Here is a 23,307-nt window from a genome sequence, read left to right as displayed (position 1 = left end):
CTAGACTTTGTTGAACTGAATGCTTACTCTACCAGGAATCCCCTTTCTTGGTCCTTAGGTGTGGCACAATATGCTTCTAGAGTTACATAAAGATGAAGAGACTGCTCTGCTAGAAAGGGGAAAAAACCTGCCAATAATGGAAGCAGTCTATAGGACACCCAAAACCTAGCTAAAAGGTTTTTTTCCCTAAAGCTTTAAGTGGGGGGAGAAAAAAATTCATCGTGGCAATAAAGGAGCTTCTGCCTCTCATCATTGTAGCACCCTGTGGAAGTAGAGTAGGAGCGAAATCAAGGAGAGATGGAAAGAGTAAGCTGGAATAAAAGTGTCACGTTCAACTCGGAGATAAGTGATCTTAGAAATGTCATCTTACCGTTTGTATGCTTTCGGTATTTTAGTTCATGGATGCCTGTCCATTAGCACTGATAAGCATCCAGAAGGGTCCTGGGTTTTTATATTGTTTAAATAGTGCCCCAGTACATTCTAACAAAGGTGGTCTGCAAACTACATTTTGAAAACCTCTGAAGTAGGGGGAAATTGAAAACCAAATATTCCAAGACAGACGTGATTCAAGTTACTGAGGGGTGAACTTGTTTAACGATAAGGAAGCATAGAGGTCTTTAATCATGCTTAATCTTAGGAAACCAAGGGAAAAAACAATAATATTCACAGGTTTAAATCCAGGTTCAGTCAGCTCAAGTAGTCGGTGTATATAGATATCCCAATTCTGAGTAAAATTCTCCTTATCACCACTGGGATTCTATTCAGCCCCATTAAAGTTGATCATTACAAACTTGAGAGGAAGAAGATAAAGATGGCTGTGCAGGCAGCACTTTGCTTGCCCCGGTTATCTAGTGTTTAATGCCACTTAATTTCTCTCCGAAAACTTATGAAAAACCACATCCCTAGTAAACACTGTTATTAAATGTGTTGCACATGCACAGAAGAGGCCATCAGAAATGATGGCCCACTTTTGCAAAAGTGGGTTGTAGAAGTTTGTGATATACAGATTTCCATCAAAATGGTTACTGATATGAATGTGACTGCCAGAGAGTCCCTAAGGGCAAAGTTATTCCAGACAGGAAGCATGGATTGGTTTGATTCTCCATTTCTCAACAAAGCTAAATTGATTTTCCAGAATTAAACTCTCCCCAAGATACAGATTTGTTAATCTAACTTCCTGTATAAAGTAGCTGAAACAGAATTTCTGTTCTGTAACCTCAGGCCCTGTCAAAACTGTCCCTTATCCAGTATTCTTCGTCTTCCTTATAGTACCTCCATTCACCTATTGCTCAAGCAAAAAATGTAGAGTTTTTTTTTTTTCACTTCCCATGTCAAATCGATCAGAAAGTTATGTTGATTACACTTAAAACCACATCCAGATCTTCCCATCCATAGTATGGCCTGATCTGAGCTATTATCCTCTCTTGCCTGGAAATTCATGAAAGTCTTCTGATGACTTTCACTCCTAACTCCCTCCAATAATTTACCAATAACCCATTCTTTCCCAGCAGCAGGAATCAGCCTTCTTCGAATATAAATCAGATATCACTCAACTGCTTACAATTCTTCAATGTCTTCCCATTGCTATTTGACAAAACAAACAAATGCAGTTACCTTTCACAGGAAACCAAGGCCTCTTGCTACCTTTTCTCTTCATTAATTGTCTTGCTTGCTTAGCCAATTAGCTGTATGTGTGTTGAGAACAAGTTTCTGGAAACAAACAGATTATCTAGGCTTGCATTTAGGCTTTACTGCTTGCTAGCTGGGGCAAGTGAATGTATCTTCCTATGCCTCACCTAAAAATAAATAATGAAATGGAATGTACTTCAGAGACAGTTTGGAGAAAGTTTGTTGAGAATGTTTGTTGAAATTCTCACACTTGTTCATTCTTCAGGACTTTGACACCTGCTGTTTCCTTTACCAGAATTGCCAATTCCTGAGTCTTGGCTTGACCATCTTTTCCTCATCAGTTGGGCTGTTGGAAGATAGGTCCTTAGGATAGCTGCCCTCATCAGCCTGCTTATTTCCCTCATGTCTCCTAACTTCAATGATTTTAATGTCCATTTTTTTTTAATTTTCCTGTATTTCTTCACCTAAGTTATAGGGGAGTGGGAACTTACTTTCCCTATTACCCAAAACAATATCTATAGGCAGGAATCAAATTTACTATAAAGTCCCATTTGGAAGAGTGAAGAGTGTTTGTAGATTTCATTTAATCTCAGGAAAAGCAGTGTCCTCAGTTACTAAATCAATAAAACAAGAAACAAAATGCTGAAAACACAATGTAGATATTATCTATAGATATCTCTGTATCCAGCACGGGCAGAGAAGAGACATATCAAACCCAGAACTTTGGATATCTCACAGGAAGAAGGGGCGGTGGGAATCACAGCAAGGACAAAGTGAGCTTCACAATGTTGTTTTATTTCCTCAAGTTACATTGTATTATACAATATTTTGAATAAATTAATATAAAATTTTTAATTTAAATTATCCATTAAAACTGGGTGGGAAAAAACTCTGCCCTCAATCCCTCATTACCTCATGTTCTTTGGCCTCATCAGTCACATTCATTTCCCTAAGATTATTTGTATGATGAAATTATTATTTTATATTTTACAAATTAAGTATGGCCTGCCTTACAAAAGGGCTAAAGGTTTCTCAAATATTAAAATATTAAAGAAAAAGATATTGGGGAAAATTAAGAGAGAAGAGAGAAATTTAAAAGATGTAATTAATTCAATTATGTACTAAAGTTACTATTGAGAATATTATAGACTTTCCCAAATCAGTAAAGCAATTCACAGTAACATGTACAAGGATGTGCATATTCCTACTGGGCGATTATCCTAGACAACAATTGCTAAAAAAAAAAAAAAAAAAGTCAGATTTTCACTTTGTCAACCTAGAAACAGCTCTACTATCTTTCTAGACTTAGCAGGTTCTGGAGAAATGGCTTATACTAACCAAACCCACAAGAAATGGATAAGTATAATAAAAATGTCAATATAGCAGTTTTGCTATACATATTTGCAATGAATGTCATATCATTTTCATTGTCCATTATCCAAGCTGTCTGGTGAACATGGAACAACAGCAGAAGTAAAGTAGGTAGACCCTAGACCCTGATAATACTATATTAATTCCCTGTAGCCAAAACCAAATGCATCCATCCAGAGAGTGGGGTTCTCCATCCACTTGGGGGCTACCTCCTTGGTCTCTCAGGAGGAGTGCAGAGAGTTCACATTCCCAGCTTCTCGTTGTTGGAGCTCCCACTTCTCTTTTTAGTCACTCCCTCCTTTCATCATCTTATACTATTATAACAACTTTCAATAATAACCTCTTGAGTGTCCCTGACATCATTGTTTCTTTCAACCTTTCTTCCACCCTGATGCCTGCTATCCATTTTTATTTTTTTACTTCATCATGTTTCCCCAGGCTAATAGTCGCATTTGAACAATGGGAAGGTCTTATTTTTTAAAAACCTGGCAATAAAATGTCCTTTCTGAATTGCAAGTGATGTGAAGAACAATAGAACTGCTTGTTATTTATCACAGAAGATATTATCTTGGCAGGATGAATATGAAACAGCAGGTGGAATTCCTATTGTAAATCATGTGGCATTTTCAGGAATTCTCCCTGTGATTCAGGTCTCTGGGTTTTGAGATGGGGAATATAGGTAGTATATTAAAAAAAATGCCTTTAATATGTGGAACTTGTCAGTCAAAACATAGAACTACGCATACACAGCCCTGGGCATATCAGCACTCTAATTATAGAAACTCTGGCTCGTCACCAATGTTTTAACACTTGATTTATTTCCTGTTCAATTTGTTCAATAGAGCCAGAGTTAATTGGTTTTCCAAATGAGTGTTAAAAATATAAAGATCTAGCTTCATTAAGTGGAGGCTATACTTATTATGCACCAGTGACCTGTAAGTCTATGTAAAGGTTAGTAGGGTAAGCTTTCTGGGCGCGATGCACAAAACTGCAGCTTTGACTTCGTACTAATATGGCTAAAAACTAATAAGTATTGAAAGCCACAGCTGCTGGTAAAAATAGAGGTTTTCTGAATTGAAATTTCCCCCAATCCAAATATATTTATCAAACAGACTATCTAAAAACATAGCATTTTCTTTTTCAAATCTAATGTTTTTTTCTTCCAGAAGAAACATTTAGAATTTCCCTACAGCAAAATGAAAAGAAAAAGAAAAAGAAAGAAAGAGAAAACAAAAAAGAAGCAAAAAGTCTATTTACCAGTAGAGAGTTAGCACATTGTGAGGTTTTTAATATACTGCTTAGCATTTCTATAATTGCCTTCCTTCTATAGCACAGCAATGCATTTAATGTGGTATTTTGACCATAAGTAACAAATAGAGGATTAAACAAAAGAAGGCAATGGGCCTATTAGAACAGTTTTAGACTTCTACATGTGCACAAGAAAATCATAAAGCAATGATCTTATTTTCCAAAATAAGTGCCTTTAAAAAAATAATAACTTCAATATCATCATCAGTAATGCTGTTTTCATTACTGTTAAATGTAATTTTCAGGAAGATCCCAGGTTGGTTTGGGAAAAAAATTCAGAAAAGCCATATGGGAATAAATACTGATTTCATACCTCGGCACCTCTGTGTAGTGTTTCAGTGGCCACCGCCACGTTCTTTGTTTCTGGAGACCATGACCAAAATATCATCAGGTAAACTGTCTTAAGTAGGAACACCAAAATTGAAATCCACTAACTTCTAGCTGTGTTATCAATTGTAGAAAATATACGGTTTAAATTAGGACAACTCCCACAGATTTAAGAAGAATATTTTGTGCATAAAAATATTGATATAAAGAAAATTCATGTAGGAGGATTCTAAATGTCACCTTATATGAATATGGTGAGTTAATTTTGTTTCATTACATAACATCATGGCATTTCACATTTTAATAGATTTATTCTTTAAGAGAAAACTGGGCTTTCTTTGGCAAATTTAATTGTAAAAATAGAGAACACTGTTCTATTAGTTTCCTAAAGCTATGGTAACAAAATAGCACAAACTGCGTGGTTTTTAACAATAGAAATTTATTCTCTCATAATTCTGGAAGCTAGAAGTCTGAAATCAAGGGGGTGGCAAGGTTGTGCTCACTCTGAGAAGATAGGTTGAATCCTTTCTTGCTTCTCCCTAGGTGCTGGTGATAGCTGGCAATTTCCACATCAGGTCACATTTACAGGTTACAGGGGCTGGAATTTCCACGTATATTTTGAGGAACACAATTCAGCCCATAACTGTTTGGGGGAAATATTTTCTAGATCAGAAGCACTGTGTGTAATTGTTTAACTCAAATTCATTTATTTATTTTGGCAAGTGATAAGTCTGATAAATGTATTATTCCAACACCTTGGATTTGGTGGGGGGTGGTGAGGGTGAGATGCAGTTCACTAAGGAAGTTTTGATATTTGTGAGAGCTCTGTTTAACTATTTAACTGTTTAACTGTAAGCTGTTTAACTGTTTAACTGTTTCTCTGTTTAACTGAAGAGCATAGTTGAAAAATCCTTCCTATAATAAAATCTGTTTTTTTTATTGATTCTGCTTTAATATTAACAAATACTCTAGTAGAACTTATTTAACAATGCATTCAGCAGGGTTTTTTTTAATTTTTTTTAACATTTATTTATTTTTGAGAGACAGAGACAGTGCGTGAGCGGGGGAGGGGCAGAGAGAGAGGGAGACACAGAATCAGAAGCAGGATCCAGGCTCTGAGCTGTCAGAGCCGGATGCAGGCTGGAACCCGCAAGGTGTGAGATCATGACCTGAGCCACCCAGGAGCCCCTCATCAGGGTTTTTTAATGCACTAGTTATTATCAACATAGGGTTTATGGTGGGTTTTCAGGCATAAGTTGTACATAGCCTAGAGTTATATAATCTAGCCAAAGAGGAAGAAGGCCTCCAAAGTGAAAGTAGAATCCAGAACTCATTTGCTCCGTTGAGTAAATTAATTCCACATTTTTTCGCTAAAAGCAAGAGCAAAAAATTTTTCCCCTCAATAATTACTTCAGGGATAGAAATGTTCTTGGAGATCGAGTCTGTACCAGGCTTCTAATAACACCGAGGCCATGGACCCTAGGGACCAGTTACTTTCTCTCAAGTCCATGGCCATTGACCCTAAGAATAATCCCAGCTAACTTCTTACAAATGCAAAGTCCAGGACACTGTAAATATATGAATAGATGAACAAGAACACATAGCTTTTGCTAAAACTTCAAGTTAAAGTATGCACTTAGCTACTTATGGGCAAGTAATGTCATTTGGAGGAATGGAACATTATTATCTTCATCATATTATTTATTCTCACTCCCCACCCCAGTCTCTAAAACACAAACAAATGCTTATAATTCCAAATTTTAGGTAAGACTAAACTGTATTAACATCATGCACACAGTTTTTAATAATATTTATTTTAGCCCATGGACTAGATTGTAGTCGTTTATTTTAATTTCAATCAAGGCAGGTTGTTACATTATATTATTACAGAAGCCAACAGCAGCTCAAAGTCATGATTTTTGTTGAATAAGTAAACAGCTGTTTTGCCTTGAAGAATCCGTCTGACATATTTTTACCACTTCAAAGAATCATAGAAACTCTCAACTGAATGGAACTTGAAGGTCATCTTGTGTACATTTTCAGCAAGATCTACATAAAGGAATAAATGAATTCAGTGGTTTCTTTCATTAATCTCACTGGAGTTCAACTAAACTAAACCCAGGACTGAACCATTTGTTCAGCATGGGGGTAGGAGTAGGATAGGCAGTCCAGCAGATTCTGGACAGCAGTGGGAGGTGGAAAAACACAAAGCAATAATGGAGGGATAGCGGCAAGCAAGTGCAACAGAACTACCTCTGTGAGCTGGGAAGGCACCAAGGAGGAAAGAAATATTTCTTTGTTATAATTAGTTATAATCTAGTTCATTCCAGAACATGAGTTAATTTCATTTAACCCTTATGAGATTTGACTGCATTGATATTGATAAAGTAAAAGCAATTCTTTCTAGTAGCTAGATGATGAGCAGGGAACTGAGTATTCAAATAGAAGCCATACCTTGTGGGGCATCTGGGTGGCTCACTCGGTTGAGCATCCAACTGTTGATCTTGGCTTGGGTTACGATCTCGTGGTTGTGGGCTTGAGTTCCACATCAGGTTCTGCTCTGACAGCATGGAGCCTGCTTGGAGTACTCTCTCCCTCTTTCTCTCTGTTCCTACCCCTCTCATGCTCTCTAAATGGATGGATAGATAGATAGATAGATAGATAGATAGATAGAGAAAGGAAGAAAGAAAGAAAGAAAGAAAAGCAAGAAAAGAAACCATACCTTGCAAGATAGTACTATGATTTGCAAAGCAGATAAACTGTACCAAAATATGATATGCAAGATAAATTATGTAATCTCAAACTCTTTTAGTGTTAGCTTATTCACACCTTTCAGATCCAAAAACTATAGCAAACAGTAGTAACTCCTCACAGACTCATGTGGTCCCAACAATTTCTTAGTTTACAAACTCTGACAATCCCTGCCAGTTCAATTGTCTGCCTAGTTATGTGTCTTCTTGCAACAACAAACTAACAAAAAACAATTTTGTTTGCCTGTAGTTGGGTTCTTGGTGGTCAGTGGGCTATAATAATATAATAGCAAGAATAATTATAAGCACAATATTATCATGTCTTCCATCCGAGTAGTATCTGACTCATTAACTTCACTAATTTTTCATCTTGGATCATGATGAAATGATGATCAAAATACCACAATGCTTTTTTCATTCTAAGCCCTGCATTTGGGTTTAGATTTTATTTTCTTGCAACTCTTCTTTCTTTCTCATTTCCTTATCCATTACATTTTGATTTTAAACAGAATTCACCCCAGTACATTTACATGCACATATGATATTCAATGGTAGACTAAAAATCTTTTACTAGGGACATAAATCCCATTGGTTCCAAGCTACGTTGGATTCTGAGTGGTTATCAAAATCAAACAGTAGACATCTGGCAACTTAAAATATGATTGTAACATACATGTGAAAAGGATGTAAAAATGTATGCATATGAATCAGAATACTTGATATTGCAAAGATAATGTCTCTCAAACTTATCTGCAGATTCAATGTAATTTCTGCAAAAAAAGAATATTCAATATTTGTATAAACATATGAAAGTATGCTATTGTCAAGGGTGACTATATTAGAAAAACCAGGTTCATATCTCAACATTAAAACTATGGTTTTGTAATGTATAATTTTGAATTTTTGTTTCTCTTTGTAAGGACATTTTACATTACATGTGTATTTATTGTTTTCCAAAGTAGTGATTTATCTTATATTTTATCTTTTCATTGATTAGGTTGACTTATATAAAATCGATAATTGATCTTTGTGATGTTAACAGTTTCTTTAGTAAAAAATATTCAAGTACATTAGCCATTAAGTTATAAGGTAGCTGATTGGCATTTTTTTGCATTACTGTAACATATTTATACTAATTATGCCACATACTCTTTTTTTTTTTATTTTTTTTTTATTTTTATTTTTATTTTTTTTTTTTTTATGCCACATACTCTTGACTTTGGATGAGTTACTTGGTATTTATGGCCTTTGGTTTTCTCCTGAGTTATTAGAAAGATTAAATCAGGTGACTTCTGTAAAACTCCTCATTAAGGGTCTGGCATTTATTAAGCACTGTCCTCGGAGCATTTCTCATACATTTTTGAGGACCTACCATGTACCAAGCACTGTACATAGTACTGGAAAGTCAAAGAAGTAAAGGATACTATTAATGAACAACTCATGCCCTAAAAATCTGGAGGACACAAAATCCCATGGGTTATTTTAGAGAGTGCTAAAAGGCTGGTGCGTCTTGATGGTTGGAAAGATGTAAGAGATCAGATGCTTTCTTTGCAGAATTTTTAAGTTGAATTTGAATTACAGTCTAAATTTCTATATTTCAATTACTATAACTGTAACTAAGAAATATAAGACACTTTAGGATTTGAAATGAGGTAACAGATTATAGGAATGTGAAAAAATATTCAGACTGACATTTCATACATTTTAAGCTATTTTTTAAAATTACATTCCTTTTTTTTCTCTCTTAGTGGTATGTATTTGGACTGAATCAACATACCAGTTCCTCTCCTCTACAAAGAAAAAAGGAAGCCAAAAGTAGAAAATTAAATGAAATTTAATTAAATCCGGCATAAAAATGTGTTTAAAGCAAGGCAAGAGAAATTCATCATTGCGATTGTAAAGGAAGGCAGTCTCTAGCATTAACATGATATCCAGCAGTACAAAGTAGAATGAAAAACTAATTCATACAGAATCATGAAAGATGCAAAGATTTTTTTTTCCATACTCTAAGACAGGAAGATACGAACTTTATTGACTTTTCAGAACAATGCTTAAAGGAGTTAACTTTTTTTTTCATTATATAAAAGACTTAAAGACTATGATATAGGAGCTAAAAGGCTATTAATGCAATGGTGTTGGAACTGGAGTAAGAAAATGTAACCTAAACTGTACATGAAGAAACTTCAGATTTGATCATGGGCTGAATATAAATCTCAAAGAAGTGAAAGTTGGGAGCTTTGTGACATTTAGGTATCTGAAAATGATAGCAATATGAAAGAAAGGCAATGAGAAAAATGTCCAGTGGATTTAAGCCTGGGAATAAATAAACCATCCAAGTAAAGAAGAACCAGATGAAGCAAATGGTATTGAAACTGAGGTATCAGGAAGCATGTTCATTCCAGATGTCCTTTCCTCCGTACCCCCAAATAACTTCCACTGTGTTCTTCAGGGCATACTGCATTGTTTTACTCTATTCTGACTTAAAATAGGTAGCTTATTGTATTTAATTCTCAGACGCTTTCTAAATGTTTTAGGTTTTTGTAGCTGAGTCAATATTTTTGTCATAACTTTATGTTCTTTTAAAGTTTGTAATAAATGATATTTAATAATCCAAAATCTCTTATGTATATGAACATTAGTATTCTTTTTAACATGAATTTTCTTGAGATCTTGTGACACAAGCCATAGATTTTTCTTCTATGATATATTACAAAATTTTCTTTACACTACAAATCTTTCTTTACAATGATAAAACTAAAAATATTCAATAACCAATGTACCAGGATTTCCCCCATGATTTATACAGCTAAAATTCTAGTTACAGAATAAAAATTGCTGCAATATTTATTCATAGCCTTGAAGTGATTGAAAAGAAGAGGGTATCAGAGTAGGGTCTTGATGAGAATGTGTCAAAGAAGCTCCATCACATTTGTCAGACAATTTTTTGAGGCTGACATTTTCTTGGCACAATAGTTTAACTTGACATTGGTTTGCAAAGCTTAATAAAAATTTTTGCAAACCACATTAGTTCAGATATCAATAAAACATTGGCTTTAGGTTTCTTTATTGATTTGACATGAGCTGAGAAGAAAGCAGGAATTTGAAGGTCAATGTTTTAAGATATTTTGCATGTACCTATTCTATTAACTGGCTCAGCATTAGGATTGCTAAGCATTTCAGGCTTATGTGTAGTAATACCCTTTTAAATGAAAAGTTGCCCAAGTTTTTAGCTAACCAAATGTCAAAGCATATACTTGGGCAGTAAACTAATTGGTAGCAAACCTCATTAAGAATTCTGGATGCAGTAATAGCTTTTCTTCAATTGCCACTGCCTTTAATGAGAAGCAGAACAACAGAAGCCACATTACTGGTCTGACAATTTGTTCTATTGATTTATTATGCCTGCTCTGCCACCATCTACATGAAGGGACTACAAAACATTAGTCTCATATTAGTGCATTTTGACTTCTACAAATACAGTAAAAGGAGTCTAGTACTTAAAAGTGACACCATTGCTTGGAGCTTTTTTCCAGTGTAGCCCACTGGCTACTACTAAGATAAGAAACTTGTGCTCAGGAAATCATTACAGATTATTTTTATCTCAATCCTGGAAATGAAGAAATGGATGTCGCATTTAACAAATTGTGTTAAACACATTTTACGCCAAATTTAATTAAATTTCACTTCATTTTTCTACTCTTTTCTTCATTCCTTTTAGAGAAGAGGAATTTGTACATTGTTTGGTCTATATAGATATCACCAGAAGAAATAGAAAAAAGAAAATTAGAATTTAATTTAGAAAGACAGCTAAGAGTGTATGAAATGGCAATCTGAATATTTTTTCATATTCTCCTAATGTCTTACCTCATTTCCAATCCTAAAATGTCCTATTTTTCTGTTTGTGGCAATTACAGTAATTGAAATACAGAATTTTAGGCTGTAATTCATATTCAACCTAAGAAACTCTGCGAAGAACACATTTCTCATTCATCTCTTTTCGGTGTTTTATCTTTAATGAGTGCACACTCCAAAGATATGACTCTGTCCGTGACTCCCCTGGTGCCATTTTACAGAATTATATTTAGGAGAAAATAGATCATGTCACTGGGAGAAATCACATTTGCCCTTTGGTCAATACTTCTTCAGAAATCTAATGCTGAATCCCAATTTCGCTGTAATTACACAGACTCCTGGTAAAAAAACAAAAACAAAAACAAAAACAAAAAAACTTGCTTAATGGAACTAGAACTAGAATTCTGGTTTATAACCTTGCATCGCATAGACTCTCAGTTTTATATTTTGTTTTAGGCCACATCTGAATACTCCAAGTTCCTATTAATGGATTAATATTAATTTCTGTATCTCTCTAGCAGACATACATAGAAAGTAGGTGCTTAATGTGATTGTTCCCTGGAAATAATTCTACCTTTAAATATTTAAGAAGAATCAATTTTATAGATTTAAACTACTAATGGGAGTTGAGCTAATGCTCTCACATTTTACTTGACGTGTGTATTTAAAATGAAGTAAATAAGCTTGCCAGTGGGAATATTCCTTCTCAAATACGATGCCCACCGAGTGATGAGATGAGGCCTACTGAGTGAGCATTCAAGCAGTTGCTTTATTTGAATGCCTGAATGGGAATTTAATTTGTTCTTCAAGTCTCCCCCTAACATGACAGTTGATTTAATATTGTTATCCAGTAGGGGTCCTCTGGCTGGATTATTATAGTGATGTGTGGTACCTTATTCACAAAGTACAAATATGTTTCACAAAAGAAGGGATATTTTACAGGAATGTAGAGTACTTTCATCGTGAAGAAATTATTTGACATTGAAAAGACAGGAAGCAAATTACACTAATTTAAAAAGTCGCAAGTGTTAGAATCTAGTGACTCTCATTTCTATAGAAGTTAACCTACCCTTTGCAATAATAGAAGACAAAAACAAAACTGGTAACTGGATTAAACCAACTTGTGAGATTCAAACAATGTTATCATAGTAAGAAACTTTCTATTTGGGAAACCAATGCACATACCAAAATATAAACTTATAATTAAAACACATGTTTAATTAGTATACATGTTTGTATATACTTCATTTTAACCAAATTCACTTTTCTACAGAAATATCTATGTCTGTGTCTATTGCTACATAACAAATTGCCCCCAAACAATTTTGCTTAAAACAGTAACAGCTCTGTTATCTCTCCGGGGTTTTGGGGGGGGGGGTCAGGAATTTGGGAGTGGCTTGGCTATGCAGTTTTGACTCAGGTCTCTCCTGTATTTGAAGTCAGATAGTATCTGAAGCTGGAATTGGTGGGGATACTAAGCAACTGGGGGCTTCTTGGGCATCTCCCATTTTCACATAGACTCAAGGCTCTCCATGTGGTCTCACTTCTTGTGGATTAATTTGGACTTCCTCACACCATGGTGGCCCCAGGGACATTGTACTGCTTACATGGCAGCTCAGGGCTCCCAACGTGAGGAGCCCAACAGAGTATCAGGTGAATGCCATACCACCTATTATGACCTGTCTTTGAAAGTTACATAGTTTCTAACATTTATTTCTAACTTAGTTCCAAACCCTGCTCTGATTTAAGAAAAAGAGGCCTAGATTTCGCCTCTTAAAGGGAAAGTGTGCCCATATCACATTGTAAGAAAAATAGGGGAATAGGAAATATTGTTGCATATGTGTCTGGAAACTAAAGTCTGCCACAGCATCAGTGGTTAGACATAGTCTCTGAAACCTGACTGCTTAGGTTCATGTCCCAGCTCTACCATAATCTACAGGAGTGACTGTGCACACAGTGTTTAACATATACCTCAATGTTTTTATCTCTAAAACAGGGATAATAGTTCTGCCTGCCCTAAAGTGTTGTTATGAAGATTAAATGAGATAGTATGTGTAAAAATGCCATTGACAGTTCCTGGCATGTAGTAAGTATGATTAAGTGTCTGCTGTTATAATTATTCAATTGTATTTGTCCAGATAAACTTGAAAGTATAAGAACATACATGAGTCTGTGGATTCTTGATAACAAATAGTGTGTCTAAATCATCACTAAAGTTCCAGGGTCAGTAGACTTTTAGTATTTTTCCTTTCAAGGATGCCCCTGTACATTCAGTCCCTCTCTAGAAGGGTTGCTGGGAAAGACCTTGATTCTTATCCTTCTTAATAAACATTGTTTCCATAGGTAAAAGGGCTGCCTAGAATTCTGTCTTTGTGTTTGCAAACAACTGACAAAATTTTTGTTTCCAATTCTCACTCACATCTAACAACGAAAGAATTGATTATAAGGAGGAGCAGTATGACTCAGTCCATGATTCAGAAAATACATTTTGAGTCCATGAAAACAAAGTCAAGATTTAAATTAAGTCAGTATTGGGGCGCCTGGGTGGCTCAGTTGGTTAAGCGTCTGACTTCGGCTCAGGTCATGATCTCGCGGTCCGTGGGTTCGAGCCCTGCGTCGGGCTCTGTGCTGACAGCTCAAAGCCTGGAGCATGTTTCAGATTCTGTGTCTCCCTCTTTCTCTGACCCTCCCCTGTTCATGCTCTCTCTCTGTCTCAAAAATAAATAAATGTGAAAAAAAATTAAAAAAAAAATAGTATTGTAGTCAAAAATGCTCATTTCAAGAAACTTCTCTGATTTCCCTTCTTTTATCCCCATAAGCTTTTGAGATAATTGCTTTCAATTTTTATATCTATTCTTTATCAGGATCCATACTTTCTGTCTCTATGCCATCTTTCTCTTTCTTGTTCTGTCTGTCTCTCTCTCTCTCTCTCTCTCTCTCTCTCTCTCTCTCTCACACACACACACACACACACACACACACACACACACACACATTTGATTCGCCCTGCCATCCTTCTGCCATTCCAAGATGGGGAGGGTGGAAGCATGGATGTAGCTCTCTTTAGGTTTCTCTTCCACGACCCCCATCCAGGCTTTAACTGAGGAGAAAGATCTGCCAATGAATAGATGAGAAATGGCTTTTCTGAAGACCATGACTACAAATTATACCCAGAGAATTGTGTAAAATTTTAGATAAAATACTGAAGGAAGGACATTTATATCTCCCTACCTCGCCTCAAATAAAACTTAAAGCATTTTCTAAGCATTGCCTCTTGCTCTTAGGTATATAAGAGTCATTTCAGACTTCTTTGCCCATGTTTGGAACTAGACTCAGGGTGAAAATATTGTAATTTCTTCTGTACAGACTTAGCAAAAGTCTTTAGTCATCAAAAGTTTAGTGTCATATGAAAGTGTTATTTGCCTAATATTAAAGTTCTGTTTCACATTATCAACCATGCTGATACATGGGAAATGTGAGCAGAAGTCCACTTTCTTCGTCTTCAATTGGGTATAGTGATGTTACCACTGTATTGGTTAAGAGAATTGTATCAATTTCCTATTTTTGCATTGCATACTTAGTAGATCAAAACTTGTTTCTTTATTATTCACAGTTCTGGAGGTCAGAACTCTGAGTGGGCTCAACTGAGTTTTCTCTTGGGGTCTCACAAGTATGAAACCATGATATCAGCCTGGCTTCAATCTCATCTGGAACTTGGAGTCCTCCTTAAAGCTCATGTGGTCATGGAAGAATAAATTTTTTCAGCCGGGTAGATTCTGCAGCCCTTGATTCTCTGCTGCTTGTCAGCCAGGGCTCACTCTCAGATCCTGGAGGTCACCCACTTCCTTGCCATGTGGCTTCTTCAAAGCCAGTGATGACACATTGAATCCTTCTCATGCTTTGGATCTCTCTGACTTTCTCTGTCTCCAATTGCTATCTGTGACCAGACTTAAAGGACTCATGTGATTAATTCAGGTCCACCTGGATAATACCCCTATCTTAACATCCACTAATTTGAGACCTTAATTACATCTGTAAAATCCCTTCACAGTGGTACGTAGGTTAGTGTTTCACTGAATACCAGGAGAAGTTTTGTGTACACCAGTGGCCAAGAATCTAAGGGGCCATCTTATAATCTTACCTACTATACGGATCAAGTGGAATCAAACATAAAAGTTATAAAGCCATTTTAGCAAATTTCCTGGAATAAATAAGCACTCAAGTGTTTGTTATCATCACCAGTCTTGTCACAATGGTCATCATCCTCAGAAGTGGGGAGGCAGTGACACCTTACGTAAGTTTTGACTAAATGCAGCCAAAATGAATTAGGCCAAAGAGTTGTTCATTGGTCTTCTTTCTTTACCAGATATGTCTAATGAATTATCAATTCATTAGAATGAAATGTGGAAACGGATATAATTCCATTAGACATTGTCTTAAATAATACGGAATCATTGATGGTCAACATAAGTGCTGTCACCTCCTCTAGAAAACTCCCACTAATGCTGTTTCCTCCCTACTTCCATCCAAGCTTAATTAAGGAGCCCTTTTTATACTCTTTTAGAATCATCTTTTTTTATCGTACTTCGTTCTCCAAGTAGTATTTTGACTCTTTAGGGTTAAAAAATAGTGCCTAAAATTCCCAGGAAATGTCCTGGCACAACAAAGATGCTCCAAAATTGTTTGTTAAATAAAAAATAGCGAATGGAAATTTGAGAAAACATTTGCTCTCATATATAACATGCTATCTAAAATGAAAATAAGGAAAAGCTGTTGATGTAGTGTAATATAGAAAAAATATAAAGGAATTAGAATCATGGTAAAAATGAGAATAACTGTTGTTATCACTCCTGTTATCATCATTACATAGTTGTGTTCATGCAAACAGGTAGTTGACATGAGGGAAATCCAGCATATCCACCCAGGATGTCCTAACAGACAGGTAAGTACAGCAGCACAGAATCTAGGAGCTGATGATATTTAGATATCCACAAAAGTAATCTGCATTGGGAAGGGCCACGGTTACAGTTGTTTAGAAGCAAGAGTACTATTCAAGTGTGAAGGACCCACAAGAACAAGATGGTATCCCAGTTCTAAAGGGGAGATAAGTAAAACTAAAAGAGGAACTTTCGCAAAGGTGAATAAATTAAAAGATGAATTTCCATACCAGGGTATGGGATGGAGATGCCTGGGTCAGAAACAAGAGTGGACACATGAAAGCCGTGCCCCCTTCCTAGAGCCAGGATGGGACCCGTATCTGACGAAAGAAGTAGATCCAGCCATTAAGTTGAAAAAGGTCCAGAATCAGGACGATTCTGAAAACAGCCTGAGAGTAAGATTTTTTTCCCAATTAGTTTACGTTAAAGGAGGTAAATGTAGCACTGCCTACACTACTATGCAACTACTCTCCAGTGTAGAACCAGATTACGGTATTTGAATATAATGTAGCATTTGCTTTGCTGCTCATGAGGAAGGAACGAGGGGAGTCAAGGCACAGTAAAAAGGACAGTTGTGACCGCCTAACTAAAGATCCTTGTGTTAACAGTGAGAAAAACTATGTTTAAACACATTTTCAGGGGTGCCTGTGTGGCTCAGTGGGTTAACCTTCTGATTCTTGATCTCGGCTCAGGTCATGATTGCAGTCCTGGGATGGGGCCCTGTGTGGGGCTCCATGCTGTCAGCTTGGGATTTCCTCTGTCTCTCTCCCTATTTTTCTACCTATCCCCCACACTCGTTCACACATGCTCTGTCTCTCAAAATAAATAAACATTTTTTAAAAAGTACTTTTAGACAGGATCACCTGACTTTCTATTCTAAAAATATAATAATGTAGCAGAATATAGTTCATTTATGAAGGATTTGAATCACAAAAATATGAAATCAGCTTCTTAATCATTTTCCTTGCAAGAGTTTTGTGCCAGCATTAATCAGGACCAAGAACTCTGATTTTTATCTAATAGGATAAAGAACCTTCAGGCACTAGCACAGGTCCAGGCAGCATCATTACAAGTCTAAACTTGAGGTTAGGATGTAAAAACTGTGCCTTTTGCAGTCTTTCTGATAGGCATATTATATCGAAAATCTTATCACTGAGAGATGTGTGTATGTTTACATTGGCATAAACATAACTTAGATACTCATGTTTTTATAAATATATGTAACTTATTACTTTATAACTTTCACATGCAATAATCAATATTCCAATATACCATTTTCATAATACTATTGAACCACAGTGGAAAATATAGTGTTGCAAATAGAAGGACATGAATATAGAGGGACAAATAAAGATTATACCTCAAACCTCTTACTGCCTATCTACCTATTTTTTCTTCTTCTAAATATTATACTAGTACATTCCATGCCTAAATGGGTATAACAAAATGGAGAAATCCAGAGTCATAGTAGTGTTGATAAAGGTTTTGGTTTTATGTCAGGAGGATTTACTTGAGAAACTAGAACTGGAAGGGAACTAACTAAAAATAATCTACCAAAGGAGGTTCTGTGATGATGTGCTTTAAAATTTTTTTGCTTTCATATTAGAAATTCTAAGTTATTACTTCATTTCATTAATGTGTCATGATGGCAGTATCTCTTGATTATTTTATCGAACATATACATTATTCACAAAACGATGAAAGAAAGACCTAGTAAGCTTAGAAATAAAATACTTTTCCTTTTTTTTTTTTTTTTTTTTTAGAACAGCAGGACTCTTCAGTGAAAAGCCCTCAAGATATTCAAAATGATTAAATGGAAGGGGGGAAAAAGACACTTATATAGCATATATCTGTGCCTGCTTAGATCTCTGACTGCCTATTTAATGCTCTTAAAAAAATGTGTAATGTCTTGGAACAGAAACCTTGGGGACAAAAAACTGCAGCATTTAAAGCTTACTGTACTGTAATTCATGACTGATGCTGCAAAGCCTAGTGAAGGAAACACAGGGCTCATCGATGTTTCAAGTGCAGGGTAGTTTTTGGCTTGTTCTTTTGACTCTGGATATTCCACAAAAATGGAGGGTATCTGTCTTTATCAAGTCTTTAATTCTCTATTTATTTTTAGAGTATTTTAACAACTTAACATGTCACTAAATAATCACTGAATTAAATCTTTTGAACAGTATTTTTGTCTTATACATATATTAGTATATGCCTAACTATACTATAGACATATACTACTATAAAAATGTATAGGGGTTTTTGGTTGTTGTTTACTTAAGAGAAAACTACAGAATAACTGGGAAACATAAAAAGTATCATTCTAATTATATCGTTTAAATATTAAATAAGCCAAAATGCCTCATTACCCAAGGCATTAACGTAATAAGAAAAGATAATTATTTGCTTTTATGATGATTGTTGTGGCCAAGCAGAATAACTATAAAATTTACAATTTAGAACTCATTCTAATATCATAAAATTCTATAGTTTTTAGACTACCTTAGAAGACAGTATAAAATGCATTTGTACGAAGAAAACATTTATGTTGTATACTTATAAACTAACTATAGTATTCCTTAACCAAACTAACCATAACAAATCACTCTTTTCTAATGATGTTACATGGCTTTAAACAAATTTCACTGGTACAAAATGTTGTCTTGCATTTTCTTTGCTGCTTTGGCAGTAAAAACATAGATCATGCACTTTCATGCTCAGGAACATTAAGATGAAATAACTCACATTGCATAGGGTTGTTTCTCCATTTGTGTGTTTCCACTCTTATGCAGAATAAGTTGTGCATATAGTCTGATAACAGCGTGATGGATGCATCAAAATGACTACTCTGGGGAGTGATGTCAGCATCATGGCAATGTAAAATATTCCTTTTTTTATCCCCCCATTTAAACAATGAAACAGATATCCATCCACAAACAAAAAGTACTTTTGTGTGTGTTGTGGAATCTAGCACCATACACCAAGGGTTTCAGGAGGAGGCTCACCCACCTGTGTGTCCAATAATAGGCAGAATGACCTAGGTATTAAGCTGTAGAACCAAAGGAGACAGTCAACATGTCAGATCTCTCTTGCCCTGGTTGGGAAAAACCCTGGAGAGTGTTGACCTGGGCACATACCCACACATAAGAGGGAATTTTCTGAAGCTCAGCCCTCCCTAGGGGAGATTCTAGGACACCACTGGAGAAAATAAATAAATAAATAAAATACAAGTTTGGTCACAGAGAAGGCAGCTGTAAAACATTCCTAATGCTACTCTCCCCAACAAGGAAACATTGCATAGGACTGCTCTATCCCTTGTGGGGGGAAAGGAGAACAGTGAATGATTGCCTATTTACCCCGGTTATGTGGGACACAGATATATAAACCCATTTCTTTCTGGCAATACCCAGAGTACTGAGGTGGTACCTTCATGACTAGGGGGATGGAGGAGGTTGAGAGACAGTTAAGGGTTTTTGCTGACTGTACTCAGTAGAAAGTCCATCCATTAGCCTCTAGGAGTAACATACCCTAGGACCTTTCTACTAGGTCCCATAGGCCTGCAGACACTGTCTGGAGGGGCTAAAATCATACCTCCCCCCACTCTGGCTGGTTCTTTGTATACACTCCTGAGTGCTGTGGCAAGAGAGCTCTTAAACTGATACACACCTAGAAAATAGGCCAGGCTCTCCAAAGCAAGGAAGAAGTCACAAACTTGAGCGATAGTGCCATCTTCTGGAAACAAAAAAAGGTTTCCAGTAGCCAGCCTGGTGACTTGCAAGAACCAAAGACATTAAAGCTTAAGGAAGAATCCTGCCACAAGAGGGAGCAAGTACAGTGGAGCGGGTATGCCCACACTGAGAGACAGATGAAACCCCATCCAATAAAAACATCATTGAACAGAATACCCAAACAGAAGGCAATTAGCAATGGTTTAGGGGTGTCTTCCACTTCAAATGTGAAAGCAGCAGCACAAAACTAAAAGAACATGGAAAATCAAGGAAACATGCCATCAAAATGCAAAATAGCTGTTTTGGAGAAACCACAAGCTACAAGAAAACTCAGACATTTTGACTAAATCTTGAACAAAAAATATATGATCAACATAAGATTTTTTTTGAAGAGACAGAAGTCATAAAAAAAAAGGACCAAACAGGGATTCTGGAGCTGGAGACTTCAAGAAATGAAATGAAAAATGTAATAAAAAGGCATTTGCAGCAGAGTGAGCAAATGGAAGATAGAATAAGTCAGTTAGAGGACAAGAATTTTGGAATAACCCAGTTAGAGGAGAATAAAGGAAAAAAGAATGAAAAGTGGTGAAGAAAACCTGTTTTATCTATGGGATATCATCAAAAGAACAAATATTGCAGTAATTGGGATTCCAGAAGGAGAAGAAAGGAAGAGCAGAAAATTTTAAATCATAGCTGAAAATTTCCAAACCTGGGAAGAAAATTGGACATCTAATTTTACAAAGCTAATAGATTACCGTTATTATTATCTCAGTGCAAAAGACCTTTCCAAGACACATTACGATAAAACTGTCAAAGATCAAGGATAAGTAAATAATTCTAAAAGCAAAAGAGTAGGGGGGTGGAGAGAGGGAGGTTTTAATCCTCAAAGGAACCGTCATTAGTCTATCAGTGGATTTCTCATCAGAAATCCTACAGGCCTAGAAATCCTACAGAAATCCTCAAGAGAGTAGAATGACATACTCAAAGTGTTGAAAGAAAAAAAAAATGCCAACCAAGAATACTCTATTCAGCAAAGTTATCTTTCAGATATGAAGGAGAAATAAAGACTTCCCTAGACAAACAAAAGCTAAGTGAGTTCATCACCACTAGACCTGCATGCAAGAAATTTTAAGAGGAATTCTTCAAGTTGAACTCAAAAAACACTAGTCAGTAAATGAAAACATATGAAAGTTTACAGCACACTGGGAAAGGCAGTCATAGAGTCAGACTTAGAAAACTCCAAATCTGTAACAGGATGGTGTGTTAACCACTTAACTGTACTATAAAGATCAAAGGAAAAGAGTAATAAAAGCAATTATAGCTACTGTAGTGTGTTAAGAAATACACAAAAGAGGTAAATTATAACATCAAGAATATAAAAAGGGTGGGAGTAAAAGGGTGAAGCTTTTATAGATGATCAAAGTTAAGTTGCTATCAGCCTAAAATGGACCATTTTATCTATGAGATGCCTTATGTAAGCCTCATGGTAACCACAAAGCAAAAAGCTAGAATAAAAGATAAGGAAAAAGGAAACAGAACATACACCACCACAGAAAACCACCAATTTACAAAGGTAAGCAAAAACAAAGGGAAAAGAAACAATGGAAATGAAAACCAGTAAGATGGCATTAGCAAGCCCTCACATATCAATAACTCTAAATGAAAATGGATTGAATTCACCAATCAAAATGTGAAGAGAGGCTGGATGGATTAAAAAAACAAGACCCATCTATCTATATGCTGTGTACAAGACTCACTTCAGTTTTAAAGACACTCCTGAGCTCAAAGAGAATAGATTGAAAAAGATACTTCATATAAGTGGAAACCAAAAGAAATCAGGGATAGCTATATTTATATCATAGATAATAAACTTTAAGCCAAAAATGATAAGAAAAGAAGCTCATTATATAATGATAAAAAGGTCAATCCATTAAGAAAATATATAAATCATGAATATGTATACACTCAACACTGGAGCACCTAAATACATTAAGCAACTACTAACAGATTTGAAGAGACAATAATACAATGATATAAGAATTAAATACCCAACTCAGAGCAATGGTTAGGGCTTTTTTCAGCCAGAAAATCAACAAGAAAATGATGGATTTGAACCATACATTGGACCCAATTAATCCAAAAGACATTTTTAGAACATTCTATCCAACAGAAGTAGAATGTAGGTTCTTCTCAAGTGCACATCCAACTTCTCTAACAATAGTTAGAACTCTTGTAGGACACAAATAAAGTCTTATCACATTTAAGGAGATTGAAATCATACCAAGTGTCTTCTCCAGTCACAATAGTTTGAAACTAGAAGTAAACAAGAGGAAAGCTAAATATATCTACAGATGTGGAAATTAAATAACAGTCTCCTGAAAAACCAGTGGATCAAAGAAAAAAATCAAAAGCAAAATAACAAACTATTTCAAAACAAATGAAAATGGAAGCACAATATGTGTAAAACCTATGGATGCTGCAAAAGCAGTTTTGAGAAGGAACTTTATACTGATAAATGCGTATATCAGAAAATAGATCTAAAATAAACAACCTAACTTTACACCTCCAGGAAATACAAAAAGAAGAACAAAATAAGGCCAAAGTTAGTAGGAGGAAGGAAATAACAAAGATCAGAGTAGAAATAAATTAGGTAGAGACCAGAGAAAAACAAGAGAAAAGATCAATGAAATTAAGGAGTTAAGCATCCTACTCCTGATTTCGGCTGTGAGGTCATGATCTCACAGTTTGTGGGATTGAGCCCCACATCGGGGCTCTATGCTGACAGCAAGGAGCCTGCTTGGGATTCTCTCTCTTCCTATCTCTCCCCTCTCCCCCACTTGCTTGTGCCCCCCCCCCCCCCCCCGCTTTCTCGCTCTCAAGATAAATAAACTTAAAAAAGTTTTATGGTACAATGGAGTATTGTTCAGCCATGAGAAAGAAGGAAATCCTGCAATTTGCAACTACACTTACAGACTTTGATGGCATTATGCTAAGTGACATAAGTTAGAGACTGTATGATATAACTTAAATGTAAAATCTAAAAAAGCCAAACCTGTAAACAGAGAGTAGAATAATGGTTATTTAGTTCAGGTTTTTCATTTTTTTTTCTCTTTTTCTTTTTTCTTTTCTTTTTTTTTTTCCACCAGAGGCTGGCAGGGGCTAGGGGAGAATTGGGGATATGATGTTGAAGAGTATAAATTGGGAACTACTATATATGTAAGTCCTGAAAATCCAGTACACACATAGCATTGTGATTATACTCAGCAATACTGTATTATAAACCTCAAGATTGCTAAGAGACTATATCATAGTTGTTTCTACAACAAAAAAGAAATGATAATTATGTGATGATAAAGGGGTGTTTACTAAGGCTAAGGTAATAAGCATACTGCAATATACAAATGT

At 35.7% G+C, this 23,307-nt stretch overlaps 1 protein-coding gene across 2 annotated transcripts in view; it reads left to right on the top strand.

Annotated features, from left to right (window-relative positions):
* Positions 1 to 23,307, top strand: part of KHDRBS2 (KH RNA binding domain containing, signal transduction associated 2) — a 583,082-nt gene that overhangs the window by 457,761 nt on the left and 102,014 nt on the right. The window contains exons 7-8 of one of the 2 annotated variants that reach the window (XM_049653858.1): positions 7,221 to 7,242; positions 21,094 to 21,116. The exons of the other annotated variant lie outside the window; for it this stretch is intronic. Of the exons in view, the coding sequence (XP_049509815.1) occupies positions 7,221 to 7,242; positions 21,094 to 21,116 (45 nt within the window). The remainder of the gene's footprint in view (positions 1 to 7,220; positions 7,243 to 21,093; positions 21,117 to 23,307) is intronic. 2 annotated transcript variants of the gene reach the window in all.

This window comes from Panthera uncia (assembly GCF_023721935.1).
Source record: "Panthera uncia isolate 11264 chromosome B2 unlocalized genomic scaffold, Puncia_PCG_1.0 HiC_scaffold_24, whole genome shotgun sequence".
In the NCBI taxonomy this organism is placed as follows: domain Eukaryota; kingdom Metazoa; phylum Chordata; class Mammalia; order Carnivora; family Felidae; genus Panthera; species Panthera uncia.
The sequence above is the reverse complement of the archived record's forward strand: the minus strand, read 5'-3'. Positions and strand labels throughout refer to the sequence as shown.